This window comes from Liolophura sinensis, chromosome 11 (genome assembly GCF_032854445.1).
Source record: "Liolophura sinensis isolate JHLJ2023 chromosome 11, CUHK_Ljap_v2, whole genome shotgun sequence".
Classification (NCBI taxonomy): domain Eukaryota; kingdom Metazoa; phylum Mollusca; class Polyplacophora; order Chitonida; family Chitonidae; genus Liolophura; species Liolophura sinensis.
In genome coordinates this window covers 25403033-25417371 of record NC_088305.1, presented here as the reverse complement: position 1 = coordinate 25417371, position 14339 = coordinate 25403033, and the positions used below count along the sequence as shown (strand labels likewise).

Here is a 14339-nt window from a genome sequence, read left to right as displayed (position 1 = left end):
CTCCTGTCAGGTGGCACTTTAGGTGAGAGTTCAAATCCAGGCCTTGGCAAGAGAATTCAAGAGTTCTTGAAGTCTTGGTGGCAATATAACGATCAACTGACTTGTGGATCCACTTATGCAGTCGTACTGTCTTTGAAGATAACCAACACGGTGTGCAAATCTACACATCACATGTGGGAATGATTTAGTGAATTCTTAGGGTTTCAAATTTTTCAATTTTTCAGTCATATGATGATGATGATGATGAGTCATTAAGTATGTGTAGATATACTGTGCCGTCTTTTGGCAGGGTGAGTCCATGACGCCAGCGGATTCCGTGGCTCAGTTAGCCCCAGAAGGCCTCCCAGCAACCTGCAGATGGTCCTGGGTTTCTCCCAGGCTCTGCATGGTTTCCTCCCACCATAATGATGGCCGATGTCGTGAAATAGTGAAATATTCTTGATTACCAATGAAATAAATAAATCCACGCCGCCAAAGTGCTGCTGCCACTGAGTTATCATGCCGAAGACACCAGACAGGACACCCCACCCAGTCACATTATACTGACACCGGGCCAAACAGTCCTGTTTCCTTGCACTAACCTCTCAGTGCTGTGAATGCCAAACGAGGCAGCAACAAGTACCATTTTAAAAGTTTTTGGTATGACCCAACCAAAGGTTGATCTCAGGTCTCCGGACTTTGAGGTGGATGCGTTAACCATTAGGCCAACAAAGCGGTTCCCACATATGGGAAAGTAAGACAGTAACGTAATTGCCCAAGGGTTAGTGATTCACCCCAGGTTGAAGATTCTTTGGTGAAGAGTATGCTTTGAAGATATGTGCTCTGATATCTATGCACTCTGTCAATGTCATGGAAACATATCTAGGGATGGTGATGACATGCCAAGACTGCACATCTTATAAAGAAATCAACTGTAAACATCGTTAGTACGTACTTTAATGAATTTGTCCAAGACCTTCAAATTTCTATTCAGTGACCAATATTTATCATCACAGACCATTTAATCTCACCAGGTTATTCTGTCCGTTCAGGTAGCTTTTTTGACAGCCATACCATGACTGGGTTCAGACCTCAATCCCATGACTACCTGGGTCCAGACCTCAAGCCCATGACTGCCTGGGTTCAGACCTCAAACTCATGACTGCCTGGGTTCAGACCTCAATCCCATGACTGCCTGGGTTCAGGCCTCAAGTCTGTGGCTGCCTGTGTTTAGACCACAAGCCCATGACTGTCTGGGTTCAAACCTCAAGCGTGTGACCCGCCTGGGTTCAGACCTCAATGCCATGACTGCCTGGGTCCAGACCTCAAACCCGTGACTGCCTGGGTTCAGACCTCAAACCCATGACTGTCTGGGTTCAGACCTCAATCTCATGACTGCCTGGGTCAAGACCTCAAGCTCATGATTGTCTGGGTTCAGACCTCAAACCCGTGACTGCCTGGGTCAAGACCTCAAAATCGTGACTACCTGGGTTCAGACCTCAAACCCGTGACTGCCTGGGTCAAGACCTCAAACTCGTGACTGCCTTGGTCCAAACCTCAAGGTCATGACTGCCTTGATTCAGACCTCAATCCCATGACTGCCTGGGTCCAGACCTCAAACTCATGAAAAAAAAAAAAAAAAAAAAAACACAGAGGAAGTATGACTGATGTTTAGAGTGATAACAGCCGTTCATTTATTGACGCATCCAAAAGCACTTCACGTGTAAAAAGCTAAATCTCCAGTAAAATATATATCTATGTACACTACAACAACAACAGGCACGATAAAAAATGAGCGCAGAAAAAAAAAAACACCACAAAAAGTGCACAATATACAATAAAAATGTGCTTTCCAGTGGAATATATATATTAATTATGAATCCAAATGCCTTGAATATAAACAAAAATTAAAACCTTTTTCACATTTTTTTCTCATTCACAGCACACAAATCACAACACTCTGCACCTTCAGGTAAAGTCTTTTTCACAAAATCTTCCTATCTTCATGTGAGCTAGCCTCCAAGAAAATGCCATCCCGTATTTTGATCCATGAAAATAAGTTTTGTAATGAACACCAACACGAGGTAAAAAACGTGTTTCCTCCATCTTTCCCACTGCAACACTGAATTCTTTATCAGAAATTAAGCGCATTAATGCAGTACTTGACTAGAACGATTTTTTTTCCTGTAAATAAGGAAATAACAGATCTCGACAGTAATGTTTTATTTCATACCCAGCTGCAACCTGAACAATGAGTTGACACCAATTACATTCCGATACCATTTTCTTCGCTCTTCCTTCATGTTATGGGGGATTATTAGACGGTTAGTACTACTCCGTTAAACATTTAATTACCATATGCAAATTTTGTTGCTGATCAAATGACTCAATACTCACATGTAATCATAATGGTCTAGCATTATAATGTTTACTGTTACCTGCTCTCTCAAAGTGCAAAATGCTACAAAAAGAAACAACTGTACTCGCCAACCTCGATGTGGAATCGTCGGTAATACTGTCCTGTAGGTACCAAAAATTTGGTGAGATCTCTGCTTTTCAACAGAAGAAAATCTATATGGATTCCAACTTTTGATTATACGTACAAATGTGTATGGAATATAACTATAACACTGACGACTTCAAATACTATTATTTCAGAATAAAACTGCTGATGTTATGCAGTCTAAGAAATCAAACCTTTTTTCTTTTTTTTTTCTTCAACTTGAAATGTTTGGAAAATACAAGAGACCTCATTTTCTCTCATCATTCCTGTTTAGTATGAAAAAAAAAAATACTTACAGTCCTCAGCACGGCAAAACGTGATTTTGGTTGGGAAGATTTAACTGGGCTTTATGCATGAAATGTAATCTGACTGAATTTAAGAATAAGAAAAGGAAAATGTTGATATATTAAGTATGATCATCAAATATAAAGTATGAACCAAAATTACACGAAAAACTGTGTCTGGTGTACACCTGTATTTGAAATAATTAAATACAGGTACATGCAAACTAAAACATGAACTTAAATTGCTAACAAACGTCAATACATGTACATGATTTAATATTTTTTTTGATTTATCAAAATAATTGGAATTTTATACACCTCAAATAGGACACACATGAATATGCAAATGACATGGTTCTCTGCATCAGATCAAGTGCAGCTGGACACAGATAAAAATGCATTCTATGTGGCAGGTGCATGTTAAATTTGCAGCAGTTCGATCAGTATAAAAAATTCGCTGAGTTGGAATGCTGCATAGAGTCACACACAACCATAGGGTGAAGAAAATGGCAAGCATGACTAGGGGACCATCTCAAAAACACAAATGGCTGGATAACTTGTGTATACGTTCTGTTTTCTGAAAACATTTTCTTTAGTGGCAAGAAATTTCAGCTATCATGGAACAACTATAAAACCGTGCAACACATTGTCAAAAAAACCTGTTGCCAGTACGAGGGCTTAAACATACACTGTATATTAAGAATGGTCCCCTTAAGTCAACTGCAATAATGCCAACATTAAGGACTTAAACCTGATTTATCTTGCATAAAAAGTCTACCTATCAAATTTTTTTAGTGAAAATGATACAATAGTTTCTTTTTGGAACAATTCACAAAATAATAAAAAGTTAAAGATCAAAGGCAAGAAAAACCATAACATCATGATGTCTAAGTAATAAATACATTATGGCAATGCTCACAAATTTTAAAATTATACAGGAAGCAATTTATTTTCCTTTTTTTTCGTAATGTATTACTTTTCTTTGGATATCTTGCCAACACAACCATCTGCCATATATAAAAAAAAGACATTTTACAAAATTGTCAAATAAATGCTGATTCTTGCAAAAGTTAAAGCCGCAAAGAAATACGTAAATACATGTATACATTACTATAAATAACTTAAAATGCAGCACCTCTTTGCACCATGTCATTTGATTCATATTCACTATTGTATGCATATGCTTATTGCACAATGCGATTCAAATACACTTGCTTTGAAAAAAGAAAGAAAAAAAAATGTTGATAAAATGGCATAATTCCTAAAATAAAAAGGTTCATCATAAAGCTAAGTCGGAGAGTAAGAAGTGAAATGTCACTTTGTTTTAAAGATAACATTTATTCACAAACATTTGATTTTAAAGATGTGAATTTTACGCTATCCCTTTTAAAGTTAAAGACCACTCTAAAATGAAATATATATCAGATGGAAGACCATTAAAAACTGTCCAGGAAAAGAGTTGGGTTTATTTTTTTAAGAATTTTTCTAACCTAGTAAAATTAGATTTTACACTGTGGTCTGTTGTGACCCAGAAGGCATCAATTATGTCACATCTGTGTTTTTTACCTGAAATAATCTGTTTCAAAGTCAAATCAGCGAAAGCATCCATAGCTCTATATGTACATGTGTATGCATTTTGAATGATGAAATGTGGATGTCTTTAAACTGTGTCAAGTAGCAAAACGCTTATGTGCTGTCACTGGTCCCATTGTGGTCAGAGCAGGCAACCATAAAATGAAATATTCCAATGTATTTTACTAGGTCAAACAAACCGTGAAAAAATAAATCCAACTATTTTCCTGGACAATTTTTCACCCTCTTTCATGTGATACATACTTTACTGTAGAGTGGTAAATTGCCTTTAAGAAAAATTATGGCTTGCATATAGTAAAAGCCAAAGCACCAGATCGGAGGACTAACAAGGCCTGTTTTGTGTAACAACAACAACAAATTCAACAAGCGAAACTGCTTGGGTGACAAGTGTAAAGTGCTCATCACTTGCTGAAATGCGTTTGCGGAACCTGCTGGGGCATGATTCGATGTGTGTAAATATGTACAATAGCAGTAGACAAATATCTGCACAACATTAATCAACAGATGGTGTTAACAACGGTTAGATAAGTTCAACAGATTAAATTACAACAACTGCGCCAAATGATTCACCGCTTTTGTTATTGATTTTGTTGATGTTGTAATAACGTTGCCATGGCAACAATGTACATGGAATTCCAGGACACTACAGAAATGTACCTCACCAGAATATTGGTATTTTTTTGCTATCATCTTTGTTTTAGTTCCAAAGAGACTTTATCTCATGTCTTGTATCCAGATCAAATTCCATCATTACCAATGCCATGGACACAGCAGTTTTCTTCATTGTTGCCATAGAAACATTTCAACATGAAAAGCATTACCAGCTTTTAAGGTTCCACTTCTGTTAACTTTCCCTTGGTCCTTTCTTAACGTTCCCTTGCAGAATTTATTCCTCTGTTACTTCAGTTATCAGCCGCTCTTAGAGTTGGGACAGCTTTCCACGTGTCCTAAAATCCCAAATGAAAGCCTCACAGGAAACTGTTTACACCTCCTCATCCAAAGCATTACCATTTTTTTAAAATTCTTTAATGGTGCTTTTTTTTTCATGTGCATGTATCTCCTGTAGAAATAGTTTGTGTGAGTTGAATCGTTATTCTATTTCTAAGTAGCTCTTGGCACAGGCGACTACAGGCTTTATCTTTTTGCTATTAACCAGATTTCAAGGTTTCTTCTTCCCCTTGGCCATTTGCTTTTGTTCATCTTCCAAAATTTGGTGCTGCTTGCTTATCTGCTCTTGCTCTGTTTCCACCGTTTCCAGACGCTGATGTTGGTCCTTGAGGTGGTATGTCTTTGTCGTCTGGTCTTGTAAGCGATCCGTCAGATCTCTGCGTGACAAGACACTGCTCTTGCGCTGTGGAGGAGGTGGGGGTTTCTTTCTGGCTAATGCAAATTTCATTTCCTCCTGCGACAGTCTGGGCTTACCTGCCCCGGAATCCCCCCTAGACTTTGCACCCTTGGCGTCCGAGCGTAGGCGCCAGGCTTCGTTCTGCGAGTCCACACTGCTTGTACTTTCCCCTTCACTTTCCTGATCGTTGCCGTTGTCAGCAGGATTGTCGACAACATTCAACCTTCCAGCTGCTGGTTTGCTCGGTTCTGAGCCTTTGGGTGCAGCATGGACATTGACATACACCACATTCATTATGCCCTTCTCAAAATTATTCGCTGGTTTTTTGGGAGCCCCAACCACTGGCGTGGATGCCACGGGAAGCCCCGCAGCTCGGCTTGACTTTATATTCATATTGCTCTGATCTTCGGCCACAGAGCACTCCAGTTTACTTGGGGACGAGATCGTGCTGTAGAATGATGAGAAAGAAGGCTGTGATTGGGTAGTGCTCCGCGCAGAACTTCTCGGTGGTGGCGGTGGTGGGATTTTCTTCTTGTCGCCATCTTCTGAGCCAAATTTCACCTTTTGACCTTGAGCTGGTTGTGGAATGCTGGTAGGACTTGAGCTTGAAGCAGAGTCAGATGACTTGGATGGACTACTCTGGGAAAGCCTCATCGAAGGACCAGGTATCTTGGAAACGGGCGAAGCACAAGGGGAAGACAAGTCTGTTTTTACGGGCGCCCCATCTTGAGAGGTAGACGAACTTGGCACTGGTTGGCATTTAGGAATTTCCACTACCCAGTCTAACTTTGATGTCTGTTTCGGAAGGTCGGGAGGAGAGGCTGAGCGGAGTGAGCGAAAAAACTCTGCTCGAGCCGCCATCTTCTGACTGGACAAAGAATCAGGGTCATCCTTATCCCGATCATCGGGATCTAATGATTGTGATCTTGGCACTTTTTTGGGGCCCTCAATTTGTCGTTTGCCAACATTACTGATTTTATCAGAACTGCCTGCTGATGCCAGGCCTTCACTGTTACCAGTCTCTGGGGTGGTTCTTCCGCTGTCACTTTCTATTGCTCTCGGCTGGTTTCTTGATTTCAGGTTTTTCGTAGCTAACTCCAAGTTCTTCTCAAACCTTAGAGCCTCTTGTTGAGCAGCTAATCGCCTCTTGCGCTCCCGAGAAGCATCTGCTGCCTGGAACAAACAAACAAATCGGAACATCGATAATTTAGCAAATCCTACATCTGTACACACATTAAATTCATTAAATTTAATTCAAAATTGTACATGCACAGTAAAGTGAATCATGAGCAAGTTTTGGATCAGAACAGCACACTGAACACATCTGTAGCACAACTCTTGATACCACAATTCCTCAACCTTATCGCATACGAAATAACAACTTTTAAAGCAACGTATGCACATTTTCAATTTGATTTTGAAAACTACTTTGGTTGGTTGTCCAATTTCAGGGCTTCACGAAACGCCTAATGTTATCAGTGTACAAAGAATAATACCTTCAGAATCTGCTTAAATCAAAACTTTGCAAACATGTGAAAAAGATTGAAAAATTACAGTATATCTACTTTTTTCTCCAACCATGTGTGTTGATGGATTTATGAACAAAACTCTGCTGTTAAAATATTTCCAAAACTTCACAAGCCATTCAGATATTCTTAGCGACCAGACCCCTCAATTCAAGCAAATTGTCCGTCTGGTGCAAATACAGCTAATTATTCAGGATTAACTCTCAGAGAAGCATTTAACTGAAGAATGATCTTGGACTGATCTTTAAGCTCTGCAGACCCCTCAATTCGAGCAAATTGATCTTTAAGCTCTGCAGACCCCTCAATTCGAGCAAATTGTCCGTCTGGTGCAAATACAGCTAATTATTCAGGATTAACTCTCACAGAAACATTTAACTGAAGAATGATCTTGGACTGACCTCTAAGCTCTGCAGACGAGCATCATGGTTTGGCACCACACACTGAATGTTTTCAAACACAGTGGATTTCTTGGCTCTCTCTGAACGGTCCCCACCAAACACAGGAATTTGAGGCGGGCGTTGCTCTTGGACCGATGCCAACCTGAAAGGGTGCAGGTATTACATTGTACAATCTAAACGTTTCATTAAGGAGTAATGGATGACAAGCACATAGAGAGAAAATGAAATCAAAATCCCTTGCTATGACTGGTGTTGGTCCAAAAGCGTGAAGAAAATACTTCATGGATAAACAAAAGGTAAACCCAATGCAAACATTTAATAAAAAAAACTTATAAACGAGAAACAAAGGTCTTACTTATATCCCACTCTGAAATATTATTTAGCCACATATGCCGCTGTTCCTTTTATATCATGTACGACATTCAGGTTTTTGAATGATGCAGAAATAGCAGAGCTATAAACAAAGCTGTGAACCTTGCCAGGTAACTGGTTGTATCAAGTCAGAAAAAGCCGTTTTCAAGAACAACATCAGTCAAATGATCATGGACTGTAGCATGGCCATAAAATTGAAGATCTAAAGATTGAGAGCTCTATTAAACAGGTGTAATTTGCAAATATTTAAGAAATTACATGAATACAACTCTAATTCAGGTAAATTGACAAGAGGCCATATTTCATCAGTTAGGTGTGATCCTTTTCCAATTCTGGTTTTGCCCTCTATTGTATTGTGGTTTAATAGTAAATTCTTTTTTTTTTTTGTTTTCCGTGGCAGTGTCTTTGTAATGTGTTTAGCAAACCAGAGGGTCTTGAGTAAAATTTGAAACTTTTTAGAAGAAAAATTACCATATCTTGAAGTCTATCGGTAAAACTTACCGTTTCATGGTGAAGAGCGTTCCTGTCAATTTCTTGCACTTTCGAAAACATGTTTCAATACTGTCTGGTTCTTCCTTCACAAATCTGTTCCGATAAAAAGGGAAGTCAAACATTTTTTGGAATCATCAGATCTTTGCTTTAAAGTTTTTAAAACTCTACAGGGAAAGGATGTACTAAAGTTCTCAAAATTTAACAATCTCTATCTTATGATTTGGTCTCCTACATGTATGTCTCACTCTCAATACAATTCCAAGGCTTTGTTTTTCTTTCCCACTTCCTATAATTCATTTTCTTATTTCCGATAATTTGCCTTTCCCCATACTTGCCTTTTCCCTATTCCCAGACTTAATTACCTCACTTCCAAGACTCGCTTTTCCCCATGATAAACTTTTCCCAGTTCCCTTGGCAAATACTCATCTTGTCCTGTTAGAATGTACATGAATTTTCCTGCTTGCCTGTACTAAGGTTAATGTATATTAGCAGAATTCCATCCGTAACAAAGTTACCCCTTACCCTAATTCTGAAAGTTCTACTCATCTGGGCAAATTGTCTTGAGGTTTATTTGAAGGCAGGATGATGTCCTCTATCAGCACCAAAAGTAATATTTTCTGACCTCTATTTTCCTCTAAGAATGCACTTTTTTCGGTAATTTTTCTTATGGCAGGTACATGACTTACTTCTCCTCTCCAACAACCACCTCCATCTCACCGGCCATCACTGACTTTAGGCTGGAAATCAGGGGAGGTAACCGGCCTGAATAACAGAGATATAATCACACTACATACACAGCCCAAGTCCATTTATCTGGATGATGATTTGCACCACTATTTGATTGGACTGAAGATCAGGGGAGGTAACCGACCTTATTAACAACCTTAGAAATAGCTATACTGTATAAACACATCTACATTTGATTTCATACACCAATGATGATGATTTACATATCAGTGAAGATCAATACTGGAATTTTGAGTTTGAACCTTTTCACCGCTTAAGGTAAAAAAAAAAAAGTCCTTCCATACCATGTGACCTGTCAAGAATGTTTGGTAATCTTCATTCACATTAACTTACTTATCAACTTTCTCACCATGTTCCAGGCGTACAAACTACATACCTCTTTCCGTCGGGAACTTTTTACATTCACAAATGTTTGGCTCCTAAATTTTCTTCATTGAGCGTTTTTCAGACACCCATATTATAGTAATTGTGATGAAATACTTGCCTTATGTTTTGGCAGGTCACATGATATTGCAGGACTCTTTTTACCTTCGGTCATAAAAGAGGTTGAATTCAGAACTACCTCATTGATTTGACCGTGAGTTTTATTATGGCAATCAACCACAGCTGAAGTATCATTGTTGCCTATGATGTGCATTTTCAGTGCATTTTACATGAAGTAAATGGTATGACGATGACAATATGGAAATTGCAACAATGTTCTAACCACTGCTTCTCCACAACTTTACAAATTGCCCCACATAAATTCATCAAACAACACATCTGTACATGTGACTGGTGCTGTGTTTGTGACAATAATTACACACATATGCACAAACCAGAATGAAGAAACTCTTTTCTCAGATTTTTCAAATTTTGAAATCTTACAACCTCCTAATAAAAATATTCCAACAGAATCATTTCCAATTCCACTGAAAAGCTTCACAAGGTAGGGTACTGTGGCACCTTCACATGTGACACAAGGAAATAAACAATTGAAGATTTCAGTTTTATTTAAAGCATTTTAAAGAGTCATTCGAATAAACCAAAATACTGAGTCATGTGTTGGCTTCTGTCCTGTTGGATTTGCCACCCCACCCAACTTAGAAAAATACATAAATTATGGTGTTTTCCCTCATTTAAAAAGAAACGGTTTTTATTCAAGCATATTCTTAAAGCTTTATTCTGAGTTGACTTATAAGATAGACATTTGTGAAGCTGTGAAACTGACCAATCCCATCAATGTAGTTTTGTCTCCAAAATCTAATTATAAATGTGCATTAACTGCACTGAAAACTACTATTTTAAAAAAGGTGAAAAGGTTGAGGAATTAGTGTACCTTTGAGATCAGCCAATGACTTTGCGATCTGACTGAGGGCTAAGGCCATCCCCTCCACCTCCGACATGTTGACCAGACACTGACGCGAGATCACATCATTTCTCATCTCCTCCACAGACTTCTCAAGATCACTGAAAAATCAACAAGAATCCAACATTCCTGTTAAAGTTGGGAATGACAGGGTATTAGGCTTTATTGATTTATTTATTTGTTTGATCGGTGTTTTGCGCTGTGCTCAAGAATATTTCACTTATATGACGGTGGGCAACATCATGGTGGGGGTAAACCGGGCACAGCCCGGGGGAATACCCACGACCATCCGCAGGTTGCTGGCAGACCTGCCAAGTTTCCTCTAATCATGTAAAGTACGACGTTTAACCCCAAGCATTCATTCATTCATTCATTCATTCATTCAATGATAGTTATTATCTAAAATTGAACTAATTAATAGTTCATGAACTTCCACTCATAGCTAAAAATGTACATTTGATTTATTTATTTATCTGATTGATGTTTTACACCGTACTCAAGAATATTTCACTTACACGATGGCAAACAGCATTATGGTGGGTGGAAACCGGGCAGAACCCGGGGAATACCCACGACCATCCGCATGTTTATGCCAGACCTTCCCACGTACGGCCAGAGAGAAAGCCAGCATGAGCTGGACTTGAACTCACAGCGGCCGCATTGGTGAGAGACTCCTGGGTCGTTATGCTGCGCTAGCGTGCTAACCAAAATGAGCCACGGAGGCCCCCTGTACATTTGAAGGCCATAACTACATACTATTGAATGAAAATGATGGATTCAAATCTCAGGTAGGACATATTTGATAGATTTAGTTATTTTGAATAAGTTTCTTGGAAAGAAGGCCAATGCTTTGAGGAAAATGGATACCACCAGAGTCAGGATTAAAGGAAACTAAACAGTCCAGAGTAATGGTTAGAGGAAACTGGATAGCCCAGAATCATGGTCAGGTTCATGGTGAGAGGAAACCTGATTCTCCAGGGTGATAGTTAGAGGAAACCTGATTGCCCAGGGTGATGGTTAGAGGAAACCTGGTTCTCCAAGGTGATGGTTAGAGGAAACCTGATTTCTCCAGGGTGATGGTTAGAGGAAACCTGATTGCCCGGGATCATGGTTAGAGGAAATTGGATAGCCCAGAGTCATGGTTAGAAGGAACTAAGCCACCCAGAATCATGATTAGAGGAAACTGGATAGCCCAGAATCATGGTGAGAGGAAACCCCATTGCCCAGGGTCATGGTTAGAGGAAGCTTCATTGCCCAGGGACCCAGGGTCATGGTGAGAGAAAACCTGATTGCCGAGGGTCAAGGTTAGAGGAAACCTGATAGCCCAGTCATGGTTAGAGGAAACCTGATAGCCCAGTCATGGTTAGAGGAAACCTGATAGCCCAGTCATGGTTAGAGGAAACTTGATATCCCAGAATCATTAGATGAAATCTGATGGCTCAGAGTCATGGTTAGAGAAAAATGGATAGCCAAGAGTCATGGTTAAAAAAAAGAAAACCAGATAGCCTTTAGTATTTACTTCTTTGATTGGCACTCAAAAATATTTCATCTATACGACGACAGCCAGCATTTTGGCGGAAACCGATGACCATCCGTAGGTTGCCAACAGACCTTCCCATGTACAAGCCCATACTAAACCCAATGGTTTGACACAATAATGAAGAATGTATTCAGTCTTTGGTAACTGGCAAATAATTGTCAACCTTTACAATGTATAACAGATTTTTATAAAAAAAAAAATGAGGACAATGTTCAGATATTGGTGAAAGAAGGAGTCATTCAGTGTGTGTATTCTTGTGGCGGGGCGAATCCATGCCGCCAAAGTGCTGCTGCCCACTAACGTATCATGCTGAAGACACCAGACATGACACTGCACCCGTCACATTATACTGATACTGAGCCAACCAGTCCTGTGTCCTTGCCCTAACCTTTAGGTATGAGTGCCAAGCCAGGCAAGTTTTAAAGTCTTCATGACCTGACCTAGGTTTGATCCCAGGTCTCCTGACATTTTGGCGGATGTTTTAACCACTAGGCCACCAAAGTGGTTTTAACTGCCAACAAACTCGTTTAGGACCACATGAACTGCTCCTTGAGAGCTGTCAGGCAGAGTAGACATAATGCTTACTGTAGCTGTTTCTGGACCCTCTCTTTGTCTTGTCTAAATGTGTCACATACGGTGTCCACCTCCAATCTCAGCTGCCTCACTGGACGATTGTTAACCCCGGGTACAGTTGTCAAGGCAACCTGGAAGAAGAAATCAGACAGGATGTTACAGAGGATTCCATACTCGTAATCTTGGCAACTTTTGAGATAATATATCAAAATTTGATTTTCAGGCAACTGTATATGACCTAAAAATAAAAGTCTTACAATTTCCTCCGATTCCTAGTTACCATTTCCCCCAATTCTGATTTACCATTTCCTCCGATTCTAAGTTACCATTTCCTCCGATTCTAAGTTACCATTTCCCCCAATTCTGATTTACCATTTCCCCCAATTCTGATTTACCATTTCCCCGGTTCTAAGTTACCAATTCCCCAATTCTAAGTTACCATTTCCCCCGATTCTAAGTTACCATTTCCCCCAAATCTGATTTACCATTTCCCCGATTCTAAGTTACCATTTCCCCTGATAGTAAGTTACCATTTCCCCGATTCTAAGTTACCATTTCCCCAATTCTGATTTACCATTTCCTCGGTTCTGAGTTACCATTTCCCCCGATAGTGAGTTACCATTTCCCCGATTCTAAGTTACCATTTTCCCAATTCTGATTTACCATTTCCCCGGTTCTGAGTTACCACTTTCCCCGATAGTGAGTTACCATTTCCCCGATTCTAAGTTACCATTTCCCCAATTCTGATTTACCATTTCCCCGATTCTAAGTTACCATTTCCCCCGATAGTGAGTTACCATTTCCCCGATTTTAAGTTATCATTTCCCCAATTCTGATTTACCATTTCCTCGGTTCTGAGTTATCATTTCCCCCGATAGTGAGTTACCATTTCCCCGATTCTAAGTTACCATTTCCCCAATTCTGATTTACCATTTCCCCGGTTCTGAGTTACCACTTCCCCGATTCTGAGAGTTCTGAGTTCTACTGATGTTAGAGAAGTCTTTTGAGGTTTATTTGGGCAGCAGAATGATATCCTACTGGAATAAGGTTGACCTTTGCTTGCCTTTAAAATGTATCTTTCTCAAACTTTCCTTGTACTCATGAATGGATACAAATTGGCTTATAACCCATATGGTGCTTTCAGGATATTGATTTATTTGTTATTTGTTTTACACTGTACTCAAGAAGATTTCACTTATATGATGGCAGCCAGCATTATGGTGGAAGAACACTCCAAGAGACTGTACATTTTATTTGCATTAAGCCAGTGCCATACATGTACGTGTTGAATGAACCAACCCTATTTCATCAACACAATTATTAAGTAGTTGCACTAAAGTTCGACAATTAAAATCTTGCTTTAGTGAGCTGAATTTCCAATTTAGCTAATATAAAAAGTAAGCCATCTTTTCTTTTTCATTCATCAGCACGGTGTTTATTTATTTCTTTGAATGGTGTTTTACGCTGTACTCAAGAATATTTCACTTATACGACGGCGACCAGCATTATGGTGGGAGGAAAGTGGGCAGAGCTGGGGGAAACCCACGACCATCCGCAGGTTGCTGATAGACCTACGGTTTTTAATTGGGTGTTTTAGAATTTTCCACTTACTGTACATGTGTGTGACAAAGGGTTGGTT

General features: G+C 39.5%; 1 protein-coding gene across 1 annotated transcript in view; it reads right to left on the bottom strand.

The window, feature by feature from the left end:
• Positions 1-3464: 3464 nt before the first annotated feature.
• Positions 3465-14339, bottom strand: part of LOC135478237 (coiled-coil domain-containing protein CG32809-like) — a 56914-nt gene continuing 46039 nt past the window's right edge. The window contains exons 12-17 of the mRNA XM_064758509.1: positions 12713-12831; positions 10558-10688; positions 9179-9254; positions 8502-8585; positions 7629-7770; positions 3465-6877 (exon numbers count right to left, since the gene is read on the bottom strand). Coding sequence (XP_064614579.1) covers positions 5519-6877; positions 7629-7770; positions 8502-8585; positions 9179-9254; positions 10558-10688; positions 12713-12831 — 1911 coding nt within the window. The 3' untranslated portion in view covers positions 3465-5518. The remainder of the gene's footprint in view (positions 6878-7628; positions 7771-8501; positions 8586-9178; positions 9255-10557; positions 10689-12712; positions 12832-14339) is intronic.